Genomic DNA, 13,885 nt, shown 5'->3' on the forward strand with positions numbered 1-13,885 from the left:
TGTCTGTTGGTGTAGTATTTGTAAATTAGTGACAACTACAAAAATACACAGATGAGCTTACAAACTTGCTAACATTTCTTTAGAACATAGTTGGATTGGGATATTTTTACTACATGTATTTTTAATTTAAGAATTATGGAGAAAATGAAGAAACATGGGTGTTTCAGCGTTGTAAGCATCATTCTTATTTTTTAAACAAATTAACTATAGCAATCAATCTTTGAATTGCCTATCAAACTGCAATACTTGACTGCATCTGAATTTTTTTCTCCCATGCCGGACTCTTCTCCATGAAAGATATTTTGTTATGTTCATAGGACCTGCATCATCAGTTCCACTATATGGAGTTGTGATAATATTTTTTTTTGACTGAAGCTTGCTTTTAGCTATAGGTGTAACTATTTGATATTAAAATCATAGGCATAAAGTAGCACTGCAACTTTTCTATGTATTATATACATGCAAAGATTTATATAAAGCATTTCTAATCTTGAGTAGCTGTGCTCTGTAGAAAACAAATCTGTGCAGTAGTTTCACTTTAGAATTCAAGCATATTCACTAGTCCAGAAGAGAAGTGACATGTAAATGAATTATTCCAGCTAGGTCACATTTTAAGTCTTCACACTTTTAGTCTCCAAGCAGATGACACCTCACTGCATCTGTGATGAATGCGATATACATTTTGGGGAAAAGTCTGTCATTTGAAGATCCAGTTAAGACTTTCAGGCCAGAACAAATGACTGCACTCTGCACAAACTATGTGAAAGAGAAGAAGGAAGTCCTATACCTGATCTCTTCTTAGGTAGATTGAAACCAAATAGCAAGTAAAGATCAATAAGTACTAAAGTCTGACAAATCATAAGCAATAGTTTTCAATATGGAGCCATAAGACAGTAATACCAGGATGAACAAGTATGTCCTCCTGAGGTACCTAGATGCCACAAAAATGCATCTTGTCCACTTGTTTGCAGACATTTTTACTGTTATGTTTCTGGTAGTGCATACTCTGTTTATTCTGACAGTTTTGATTTCTGGGGGAAATTAGATTTTGTTTGCTGCAGACAGATAGATACAGTCTTTCTCACTTAGCAGCAGAGTTTGCAGTTGAATGTCTCAGCAGAGATCTTTCTATTTCATGTATATTACACATTTCAGATCTTTTCACAGCACTTCCTCAGATGGCTTCTTAGACAGTAAAATCTGGTAATAATTATCAAACATCATACACACTGTTTACAAAAGAGTCATATTTCTTTCTTCTTTTTCTCCTGCATAAAAAGTAGAATGCTGCTGAAAAGTACCCAAATGTCTGCTATGCTTCATGCCAGTACAGCAGCTCAGCCAAATATGCAGAGAAAAGTTTGCCAAATAAAAGAAAACATAACAAATTCGTAATGGTTTCTATCTTGACAGAAAATGAAAATTATACCTCAATGTGTGGCCACTCATGTGGACACATAAAAATGTCATAGAGGCAATTGTTCTACCTCAGATAACACACACTGACAGTAGAGCAGCACATACTGGCTAGCTTTCACTTCCCATAAAAACAGCAGCCATGACCTACAAAACGAGTTGAAGGAATCACATAATTTGTGCATATCATACATGCATATACCATGCACTAATTACATTTATCATAAATAATGCAAAATAGAATGTTTGTTTTTTTAGTAGAATGACTGTCTTTATAAGAGCAGATTGGAATTAAGAAAGTATTTTTAAAAGTGAAGTCACCATAGTTATCTCAAATAATCCAATTCAATGAAGACAATGAAAACAAGCCTTTATCCCCAAATGCAAAATTCAACTCTCAAAGCCATCTAAACAGTCTGAAGTTGAATGATATTTAGAAAACTTCACTGCTTTTCTAATGTTGTATATGGTTATAGCCAATTTATGTAATATGAATATTTTATAATTTATTTCGCTTTGAAGTAAATTCTTTGAAATTGTAGCAAGACTCATTTCTCTGTAAAGGCAATAAGAACCTTTACTGAACTGTGAAATTAATATTATGAGCATTGATTATTAGACTATTACCTAGCTTTATATCATTCTAAGTCTTTATTTCAGTGCAATGTTGTTTTCAGAACAATGTCATTTTTTTGGAACAAAAATATAAGCAATTTCATAATCTCAAATTGCAACAGTCTTTTCGTACTGTATAGATTATATATTGGGTGAAGAATTATCACGAATTAGATATTAGTAAATACTCAACAGGAAACATGAAAGACTCTGTAAGCCCTTAAAAGTCTACACCTGGAGATAAAGATATGGCTGCATATTTTCTGGAGAGCTTAAAAGCACATCACTACCCCAGAAGAATCTCCAAGTCCTAGTGAATTCAACAAAACTTTGGGACTAAAAATTTACGCTGTATGCTCTTCCTTACCCTCAAAGAGCTGCATAATGTCTGAGACAGAAGACGACATAGTGATGAAAGACTGTATGGTTTAAAGATCTACCAAATAGATGGTAACCAGAGAAAACTTAAAATAATAGCAAGCAGCATGTAATGACATTTATCCTAATATAGGAAATTCTCTACTTTCAAAGAGAATCTGAAGCAAAAATCCTTTTGCTCTAATTTATCTTTTGAATAATATAATTCAAGAAAGCATAGTTACTTCTTCATGTCAGGTAATGGAGTTAACATTAAAACTGAAAAGAAAACTTCAGAAATTGAATCTGAACTTAGTTTGCTTAGGTTCTAAAGCAAAAAGAAATCCTCAGTTCTTATGTAAAATGAAAGTATTCTAAACAAAGTATATAATCAGTAAAATAAGAAGTAAAATGATATGCTGTGACATGTTTGAATTGCTATTGTTTTAAATTATTTTAATAGCTTATATAGTAACTCAAATGCACTTTCATCACCTTTATCTGTTAAAACGAAAACAGATTAAAATAATACTCACAAAGAAGCACTGAAAAAATAAATGCTCTCATTATGATCTACATAAGAGAATATGTTGTTTTATGATTGCAAGAACCTTTATGCTAACTGCTGTACTACAAATGCCTTCCATACATTATCTTCTTTCCCACTATTTTTTATGTTCTTTTCTTACTTACCTCACATATCTTTTTTCAACTGTAGAATTACAGAAAAAATATATAACAGTCTGCATTTCTTCATAACATTACCCGTCTTATCATCTGAGAGAAAACCTTAATTAAAGTTATGGCTATCTTACTGTTTTACAAGAGTCTTCTCAAAGAGATACAGGGTACTTTAATCATGTTTAGCGAAGTAATCCATTTTCAGTTTAAAAACAGAACATCCTTTTATTCTCCTTTTTGTAGTTCAGTCTTTTCTGTGCTTAGTTATTGGTGCTATTCTAGGGATTTGAGGAAGATAGATTATTGTACTAGTTTTCTTCCAAAACAGAAGCTTTTATGAAGATCTGAAGGCTATACTTCATACATATTTTCACATACTTATTTAAAATTATCGGAGATATAGAAATACAACTGCCAAAGTCTTAGTTAAATTTTCTTTTTCAGAGCTGGTTTTGTTGTAGCATGACTGTTTACGTGTATAACTAAGGAACATTGTAGGCAGAGATATTTTATTAGACCTAAAACTTGTCTTATAAAAATTATGACCAGTTGAACATTTTTTTCTAACTATTTCATGCACGTATTGTTATTATCGTCTAGCAGCTCACACTGTAAGATTACAGGATCACAAGTCAAATCACAGTGATTTTTCTCCTTCCCTACCTAAAGGTGAATTCTTTCACTGACTTAAATAAACATGGTAAGGCTGCTTCTGTGACTGGAAAGTGTTGAGGTCAAAACTTCTGCAGTGCTTCATCAACTGCTTTATTGCGGTCACCCTCCCCACCCCTTAGTTGAATCTTCCTTATCTCATCCATCAGTCTTTAAAATATAACCCCCAGTGTGGGTGGCAAAGCATTTCCCACTGTCCTGCTTTATTTTCCGAAGCACTAAACCTAGCAGACACCTGCTGCATCAACTCTCTTTTAATTTTAGTGTTTCAGCTGCTTTTAACTTTAAGCTTAGAAGTGTAGGGTTTCAGAAACACGTAGAGAAGTTTATGTAGAAGTGATGAAATTAGTAAATTTTAAGGCAAAAGGCTGCTAACTCCTTTCAGAACTTATTTCCTGCTGGAGATAAATGGCACAGAAAGCATATCACCTTGTTTCCTAATAATGATATCCAGAAGAAATAAGTAAAAGAAGCAAGCAACTAACTGACCTGTAAAAAGTAAAGTGTCAGTAAAAGAAGTCTTACAGAACAAGGATTCAATAAACCGAACAAAGAGACTGGTTTGCAAAACAAATGAAAAATGAAAACTGTTACTTCTCCTCTTTCAATCCTGACTATTAGTAAAAAGACAAATAAAAATCCATAAAACTTACCATCCTTCATCAGTATCTACTTCAAATTCAGAAACCTCATTTTCAGGAGTTTCTTCAATTGCTTGGGTTAACTTTGATTTAAATCGGTCCAGCAGTGCCAGTGTCTGAAGTTAAATACATAGTTTTAAGGAAGTCAGATATATTTATGAACAAGTATTATACAACACCTTTAAACTATTATTTTGGGAAACAGTGTGATGAGATGGGAGAGTACTTTTCTATGACTTCAAAGAAAACTGCAGTGTCAAGCAAGTGAGAGTGAGGGGTGCCAAGAGTAACAGCATGTTGAGAAAGTGAAAGGGTGTGCAATGCTGGGAGTACACATGCAAGAGAGTTCCTGTCCAGCTGTCTAGTAAAATAAAAACACGTATTTAGGGAACAGATACTTACACTATACTTACAGAATAAAATAAGTAATAAATTAGATAATACTGGCCACTGGACAACAAATTTTACTATTTGAATCTGTTCATTTCTTCTACTAAGGCAATCGACTGCATAAATTATAGACAATTCAAGTAATGAAGACACAGCTTAACTGATACTCCTCTATTTTAAATGCTGGTCCTTTAAATTTTTTTGCTGACTGTAACAAAATCAAAGCTTTTTACTTGAATACTAAGAACCATCTTAACTAATTTGACAGACACAGGTCCTAACATTACATACACCATAAAAATACTGATTTATATTTGGTATTCTTTTTTACAAATAACACTGCTCTGTCTTTCAGCTATAACAAAATCATTGAATCTGCAGTAACATCTGAAGATCATCCTGCAGGTCTTCTTTCTGATCATTTGAGAGGTAATGTTGATTACACAAGAATTGTATGCCTAAGCACTGTGATGGCACAAAGGTCATGGGGCTCTTCATAAAAAGGGCAAACCATAAGAAAAATCTTCACAGCCCGCAGCTTAATTCTTGCTGCTATTTGAGACATTACTGCAAGGGAAAGAGTCAGGGAATAAGTAATTAACTGAATTTTATGTGGCAGACTGCATTTGATCTGTAGGTGATAGGTTGGCCACCTATGTTGTAAAACACCTCTGTATGGCTGTTTAGTTTTGTTTAGTCAAGTTTTTCAAATTTAAAAGAATAAAAACTAAACAAGAATAGAAAACAGAAATTGGAAATACCAGAAGTGTTCACTGGAATCAAATTTCCTTCTGGGAGCAATCTTAACTTTAGGAGTTTCCTGGCTTTTGAATTCTTTCAAAAACACATTTTAGCACTGCCAAAGGTGGGTTTTAGGTTTTTTTTTTTGTTTGTTTTTTGTTTTTTTGCTTTTATTTTTTTTTATTTTACTGTTTAATCTTGCTTAAGCTGGGAGAGGAAATTTTCAGATATACTTGTGCCTGTGAATCATTCAAATTCTACAGCTTCTCATGCAATTGTAAACAAACTTCATGCTCACAACACCTAGGGCAGCAAATCTCTGTCCAGGACATAGATAAAAACAAATTAATCCTTTTCACGTGAAACTGTGATCAACTAAAGCCACATTTCTTACGTCCTGTTTAACTTTCTATGGTGCCAGCATTATTCTAAACGGACCTGTCTTAGTCTTTCTGCTGTGAATGATTGGATGCAATGCTGTGGGCCATGTATCTTTAAAAACTGACTCATATTGAATTCAAGGTTCAATTCAATTTCCATTGTCTGGTATTCAAAAAAGACATACACATTACCCTCTCCAGCTCCTGAGCAGAACTCAGGAGCTGGAAAATAATATTGTATTGTAGGATATAGTCGGAAGGATGTAAGGGTAGAAGAGGCCCTCAACAAATAAATTGAATTCTAAAGAACTTCATTATTAATTGTTGAAATGAGTTGATGACTCCTTGCTGAATAGCTGATTAATTACTGTTGAATAGTTTTTAAAAGGGCTACATAACTAAAAATTATAATCTACTAAAATACGTATTCTCATTACTTTAAAACCCATATGTCTGATGCACAGCACAAATTTTAGATGAATGGTATTTAGCACTTCACAGTAGTTTCATGTATTCAGCAGGTTCAAATATCCCTATTTTAGAAAAAAATATTTACATTAAACTTAAATTTGCTAATATTTGCATACTGAAGCTTACATACATTCTGACCATGGAAAATAATTTCAACTGTACTTAAAATGAGCTTTTAAAGTTCAGTTAAAAATGAGTTTTGTTCATTTCATAACACTCAAAGATATGGTTGAATTTGATCTCTATAAAACATTATTTAAAACGTGGAAAAAAGCCTCACATTTGGGACAGATACCAAATACACAAATTTCTGTCTCAGTGCTATTTTATGGGATGTTGCAAAGCCAAGAACAGAACTGCAGAGAAATGCAAACTGTTGTAAATATAATCAAGGATACTTCTGTGTGGATAGCTTTTCCTTTTGGAAGATTTTAGTGACTTAACTGACAACACATTCAAATACATACTGAAACCTTGTCACACATGCACAATCACATTTATTAGTGTTTAGAAATAATAATTTACTTTTTTATGGAAAATTAACTGTAACAGATGTCTAAACTTTATTCTTTATCAAATGAAGATTAAAAAGTTTTCAGAACTCTCTGAAATCCTTATTGCCCAGGATTACCTGATCTTCACGGGAAACTCCTTTCTTTGGCTGCTGCTTCCGTTTGTCTTCATATTTTCTCTTCTCCTGACGGTATTCTTCAACAACACTATTTGGTGCAGGTTCCTCTTCTGAGTAAGGAAATACATTTGGTTAAACAAATTACAGTTGGCTTTTTGATTTATTACCATTTTGAAGAACGTTTGTTATTTCTGAAATACCAAACAGAAGACTTCCATAAAACGTTTCAGCTGTGTTACTTTCTGAGGAAGTAAGATGATTTGCTGCTCTATGAAATGAAATACAAAACACTGTACTAAGCAGACATGAACCCAAAATTTTTTATGTCAATTATATTATACCTCAGAGCCAGGGAAAGCAGGGAAAAACTCTGATGTTAAGACAGAAACAAAACGTGCTGAAATTTCATTAAGAAGTTTATCTTTATTCCTGAACACTTTTCCTGGAGCAGCTGAACTGGTACACTGTATTAATGTTTTGTAGCTATTGAGAAATTGTCAGTTTTTCTGTTTTATAAGCTGAAGAAGCTACAATTCCAATCTGTGATATTTGGATGACTGCTGATGACTACACAGGGGCAAAATCCTGACCTTAATATAAAATTCTCTCTTACTTCATTTGATGTTTTCAAAAAAGTTTATAACATGTCATAAAAAAGGAAGTAAATTTACAGTATGTGATCATCCTTTTAAATATATTTGTTTACATAAATCTACAAATAAAATCTCTTATTTCTGAGTTATCTTAATTTATAAGTTGCATTGCATATACTTAAAAGAATAACTAGCAAATCATCTTCAACAAATATATACAATATCATATAGAACTGCTTTTTTTCCATTTGATACATTGAGTGTAATGAAGACCAGAATGAAAAAAAATGAAATGAATGAGACAAAAGCTGCTGTAAAAACATGTGCAGTGAAATACTGGATAAACTAAAAAATTAGCAAAGTACAATACTGAACTAAAAATTATAATGGCTCAGATTCATCTTTCTCTCTATTATCTCAGTCTTTTCTAGTAATAAAAAAAACATGACTTTTTGCCTAAGTATGTGTATCCTATCAAACTTGTGTAGAAGCAACACAGTGTTTTGTTTCACTAATATTTAGTCCCTAGATAAATAACTTGAGCTACTAAATCACCAGATTTCTTACAGAAAGCAACTTTTCAGGTAACATTTACCTAAAAGGGTCCTTTGAAAAGAATCTCAGCTACTCGATGGTAAATATAATTGTTCAGATACAACAAGCAAAAGATCTGTGACACTCATTATTAAAATTTCTGTAAATGCCAGTTTCAAACTGACCATAAACACTGTGATGCTTAAATACACTTATGTTGCAATTAAAAATGTGATCCTTAGTCACACACGTTTTTTGGCTAAGATTTAAATCTAGCATAGCTCAAATATAATCTTCATACAAATAGGATGAATTCCCTTGAAGCTGTATGTTTGTGTATTTTTATAGCAGAATTTCTCTGATCAAAAATATTTCCTATTTGCAAGAACAAACACAGCTAACTAGAAAGGAAAAGAGAGCATCTGGAAAAGAGAGTTGTTGGTGGAAAGAATCCCTTTTGAAATGTAAAATGCCCTTTTAAAATGCAAGAAGACATTTAATTATTATTTCGTACTTCTTCATCAGTATCCCACAGCTCCTCCAAATCTTTTCTAACAGGGCTGGAAAAAGAGGACCAGGTCACTATATGATGGACTTGAACTTCAAATGAAGCCTGACAAACTTAGGACCAGCTTGTTGATCTGAAGCATAAAGACCATTACACTGGTATTTATATATTCAAGCTCCAAAAATATTAGAGGATAAATTCAAATGAAAATGAATGAAAAAATGCCATGGGTACACCGTACTAACAATGAAATGCCTCACTCAAGTAGCATAGAATGAAGAAAATACTAGTTTAAATAACACAGAACATGCATGTGTATCCTAGAGCTATCAAATCACAAAGTGTAATTTTTTTTTTTTTTAATTCTGAGATGTATGCACATTGTATAATTAGGAAAGGTGAGGAAAAACAAAACAACAAAACACTAAATAACCTTCCTTATTGGAAATAAACTTCATTCTCACTTTAAGAAAATTTCTACTCAGCTAGCTTGAGTTACTGCCAAGACAACCTTCATCTCACTGTGACATAAACTTCAGCATTTGTGTAATTTATTTTCTTTCGGATAGATTCTTCTATCCTAAAATATTCCTTTAAGGAGTAACAGATGCCAGCATGATGGTGTAATCTAATCTAAAACTTTGGTTTTGAGACATGGTTTCCAACGATATCTTGAAACAACAGAGGAGATTCAAGTCAGTAATCCAGAAAGGAAGAGACTGATTTTAAAAAGTACAAAAGGGTTTATTTTTTTCACACTTAAATTAGGAACAATTTAAATTATGTCAGTTTTCAAATACAAAATAGAAGAATTATAACAAACAAATGAGAACGTGATCTGAGAGTACTGTACTGAATGCCACTCTTCAAAATTTCAGATCATTTCCTAAACAGAAGATAGATCTTGCTATAAAAGTTTTAAGCTTCATTCCTACAAGTAGAATTAAATAGTGTAAACACTCAACAGTGTTGCATCAAACACCTTCCATTTCACAAACTACAACTGAATTTTACCTTCCACTTTATGAAAACCAAGAACTTATATGCCTTCAGACTGGTAGATCAGAAAAATACAGTCCTTGTTTAAGGCTGCAACCTCATTGCAGCATTCCAGTACTTGAAGGATGTTTATACAGAGGAAGGTGTCTGAATTTTTAATATGGTCTGATAGTGATAGCACAAGGAGGAATGGATATAAATGGAAAGGGTAGATTTAGGTTAAATGTTAGGAGGTGGGTACTGAGGCACTGGCACAGGCTGCCTAGAGAAGCTGTGGATGCCTCATCCCTTGAGGTGTTCAGGAGCAGGTTGCACAGGGTCCTGGATACCCCTGAGCTGGAGGCAACTGTTCCCACAGGAGTGTTTGTTTGAACTGGGTGAACTTTCAGTTCCCTACCAACCAAGCCATTCTGTGATTCTATGATTATGTCGATTTCTGTAATTAAGACCTTAGGTATTGGCTACGCAAACAAAACATTTACTGCAAAGTAACATAAGATATAAGAACAATAAAATACAATATATACAGTTACTCTTCAGTGAATTTATAATCTACTCTTTTTTTTATTAGAACTATCGAAATTGTTAATTTCTTCACATCTTAAACTATTGGTCAGTTACTATTACTCTGGAACTTCTAAGTTCTCAAAGAGCCACTATTGGCTCTAATAACCAAGGCAAGATTTAAGTCATATTTATTACTAGTGAACAACCAAATACATTTTTTTACAAAATGATTTTCCAGTGTTGAGCTTATTACTGGATTATACAGTTTCCTACAGTGAAAAATAACAGTTTCAGAACAAACTTACTGGTTAATTTAGCCAACTTAAACAGAATAATCTTACAAGTGATGTTTAGAGCTTCAAAGCATTTGTTTGAAAAAGCAAGCTCCGCTAATAATGGACTTCAATATGTGACAGTGGAAATTCCTAGTGAATTGTCTCTGAACTTTGGAAGCTTTTAGGCACACATTACAGACGTCGCAGGCTAAAATGTGGTTAATTCTCTAATGTCAGTTGACTTTGAAAACATGCTTAAGATTACTATTAAAATCACAGCTGGCTTACAGTGAAGCTTTTGTCATCTTCTCTTTAGCAAGCAGAGAAAGAAGAGGGAAAAGCATTTACTTTAGCAAGGAAGAGTCTGAATATGCATGCTGGGTATTACTTAAGGACAGTTTAAATGAGAAAAAATAAAAACTGAAACAGGAGAAGAAAATGAAAATTCACAAAAATGAAATATTCAGGATGCACACTTTGATACAGTGGAGCTATACTCTGTACTCCATATCCCATAAATAATCATACTTAACATGCTTTATGCTACATAATTTCAAAACAACCAAAATTTGGGTTTTGTAGTTTTCTGAAACATGCACAATTTCTCTTATGGTATCAGAAGTCAAGAAAACTTCTTGACAGGATTTAAGCAAATCTGTACATGCCACTGACATTACACAGACTTAATAATAAAAACAGATATAAAACATAATTTTAAACTGGCATCCTTGCTAGATTTGTAGACTTTCCTAAACACTTCAATCATTCAGTTCTCTTGCTACAAACTAGATAACAATCTGTGCCGCTGTAGGAGACTTACACTTCATGCTGATTTTTACATTAGTAGTTAGGTTATTATGTTGTGGCTTTTCTTTTTTCTCATGTAGGGTAATTAAATTTCTTCATTCACAGAATCACAGAATCACAGGGTTGGAAGGGACCTCAAGGATCATTAACTCCAAACCCCTTCCACAGGCAGGGCCACCAACCTCCACATTTAATATTAGACCATGCTGCCTGGGCCCCATCCAATCTGGCCCTGAATACCTCCAGGGACAGGGCATCCACAATCTCTCTGGGCAGCCTGTTCCAGTGCCTCTCCAATTTCTGTAAAGAATTTCCCCCTGACATCCAACCTAAATCTTCCCTCCCTCAACTCAAAACCATGTCCCCTTGTCCTGCTGTTATCAACCCTTTCAAACAGTTGATTCCCCTCCTGTTTGTAGGCTCCCTTTAGGTACTGAAAGGCTACAATCAGGTCACCCTGCAGCCTTCTCTTCTCCAGGCTGAACAAGCCCAGCTCCCTCAGCCTGTCTTTGTAGGGGGAGGTGCTCCAGTCCCCTGATCATCTTCATGGCTCTCCTCTGGACCCTCTCCAACAGCTCTCTTTCTTGTTCTGGGGGTTCCAGACCTGGACACAGTACTCCAGATGGGGCCTCATGAGGGCCGAGTAGAGAGGGACAATCACCTCCCTGTCCCTGCTGGCTGATGGAGCCCAGGATACCATTTGCTTTCCGAGCTGAGATTCAATGATTAAAAGATTATCAGATAGTTCACAAAAATGTTCTAAGAAAAATGAAAATAGCACTTGAAAACTATTTAAAACCAACATGTAATTAAGAAAACAAGATATTTCTCTAGAGCAAATTTGAAGTATATTCACAGATTTACGCAATAAAACTTTGAAGTACATCTTTTTCAAACACTTGATTAAGTACTTCAAAATGCTGAAGTAATTCAGCACTCAAATTATTATGTTTGATGTAATTTCTGGCATCACTGCAGTGAATGTCACATAAAAGAAAAACATCTTATTTAAAATAAGGTCTTGACAGCAGTCTGGCATAGTTAACAATTGTATTCACAGATTGGAAAGCTGGTTATAATCAAACTTGTAAGGAGGGAATTATTTTTTTTAATCTCTGTCCTCTTGAAACAATGTAAACACTTAAATTTTCACTCCTAATCCTCCTTAGTTTCTCGAATGTTCTGAACGTGGAAAAAATATTAAGTACGTGTAATACATAGGTCACTCTGAAAGTAATGCCTTCCATTTATTTCCGTGGAAACTACAACAGTTATAAAGTGTACAATAATATTATTCAACAGAGCAAATTCTCAGCTATAAAATACTATTCTTCAATACAGTCACTGCCATTAGCTATTCATTTTTGCAAGCAATGAACAAGAGCCTTCATGCCACATTCATAAAAACGAGCATCAGTGGAAGTGATCACTGTCACTGTTGCCACTGCTAAAATGCACTACCCACTGCCTCTGTGTTCACATGTGCTGTATGGTCTCCATAAACGTTCAGCAAGCAACAATGAATGTCAGTGGGTGCCTTTTTTTCTACATGGAGGAATTCAGTGACACACCTTTGTTTCATATGCACTTCCGTGTCAGATGCCATTCTGTCAGATGGCCCCTCTGCTGCCATCTGTCACACGGCAACAACATGGAATGGGATATTGGTGGGAAGCCTCTACTGCCATACTACCAATATCCATCTGTAATGCCATGGACCAACGTAATAAAACAAGAAGCAGTACTTTTGGAGCAGCCCACATGTATCATGAAAAGTTTGAAGCAATGATGCTGAATGTGATACCAATAATAATTTGTCAGTGGACATGAAACAGATGTGTCTTGTCATCATTCATTCATTAGCCAGTAGACTCATTTCTGATCCTGCAAAAGGGCCTATACAACTTTACTCTGATTCTCACACTATTCACTGGTGAATTTCTACAAGCTATGCTTATAATTTTAGGCTTAGATGCAGTTTTTATTAATCAAGCACAATATTGTATTAATGCTGTGTAGCTCTGAGGCAGGTGTTGTGCAAGAGTCTGCATCATGTGCACAGACATACCTGATCCCGCATGTTACAATTTACTTTCCATCTCATGCTCCCAAGAGGACAGGGAGAGAACACTGGAACAATCTCCTGCTATGGACAGTCATTGCCTGACAGCAGACAGTTTTTAATACATGCAATTTCTTGTATGCAAACCAACTCAGAAAAGGTAAACTGTTAACATTTGTCAGATGATAAATCATTAAGTGAGCTTTGATATAAAAATGCTTTTAACTTGTTTAAATTTAGAATTTATTATACTCAAACTGAAGTTTGAATGTAGAATAAAGTCTTTTCTGCTATTCTTCAGTTGTAAATGGCTGCTTCACAGTAAAGGTATCTTTCTTCACTCTTCATATTTGCCATCTTAATTACTAAGGTCCCATCACCTTCCACCTAAATTGTAAATACCTTTAACTATCTCCTAATAATAAATTCATCCAGTTCTTTGCTAGTTTTCTTTCTTCCTTTTTTTCCCTCCTTTGTATCCAATTGCTCCATGCCTCTTGGTGATACAACACTAAGAAGCAAGTACAATAATATTACCGTGCTTTTACAGTTAACAGCTTTTGCAGTAACAATCACACGATCATACCTGAATCCCACATAAATTC

At 34.2% G+C, this 13,885-nt stretch overlaps 1 protein-coding gene across 1 annotated transcript in view; it reads right to left on the reverse strand.

Moving 5' to 3' along the window:
- The window catches only part of CWC27 (CWC27 spliceosome associated cyclophilin), a 117,081-nt gene that overhangs the window by 18,063 nt on the left and 85,133 nt on the right, over positions 1-13,885 (reverse strand). Inside the window, exons 12-13 of the mRNA XM_052670451.1 lie at positions 6,996-7,105; positions 4,395-4,498 (exon numbers count right to left, since the gene is read on the reverse strand). Coding sequence (XP_052526411.1) covers positions 4,395-4,498; positions 6,996-7,105 — 214 coding nt within the window. The remainder of the gene's footprint in view (positions 1-4,394; positions 4,499-6,995; positions 7,106-13,885) is intronic.

The sequence above is a fragment of the Tympanuchus pallidicinctus genome, unplaced genomic scaffold (genome assembly GCF_026119805.1).
Source record: "Tympanuchus pallidicinctus isolate F22 unplaced genomic scaffold, pur_lepc_1.0 scaffold9, whole genome shotgun sequence".
Lineage (NCBI taxonomy): Eukaryota > Metazoa > Chordata > Aves > Galliformes > Phasianidae > Tympanuchus > Tympanuchus pallidicinctus.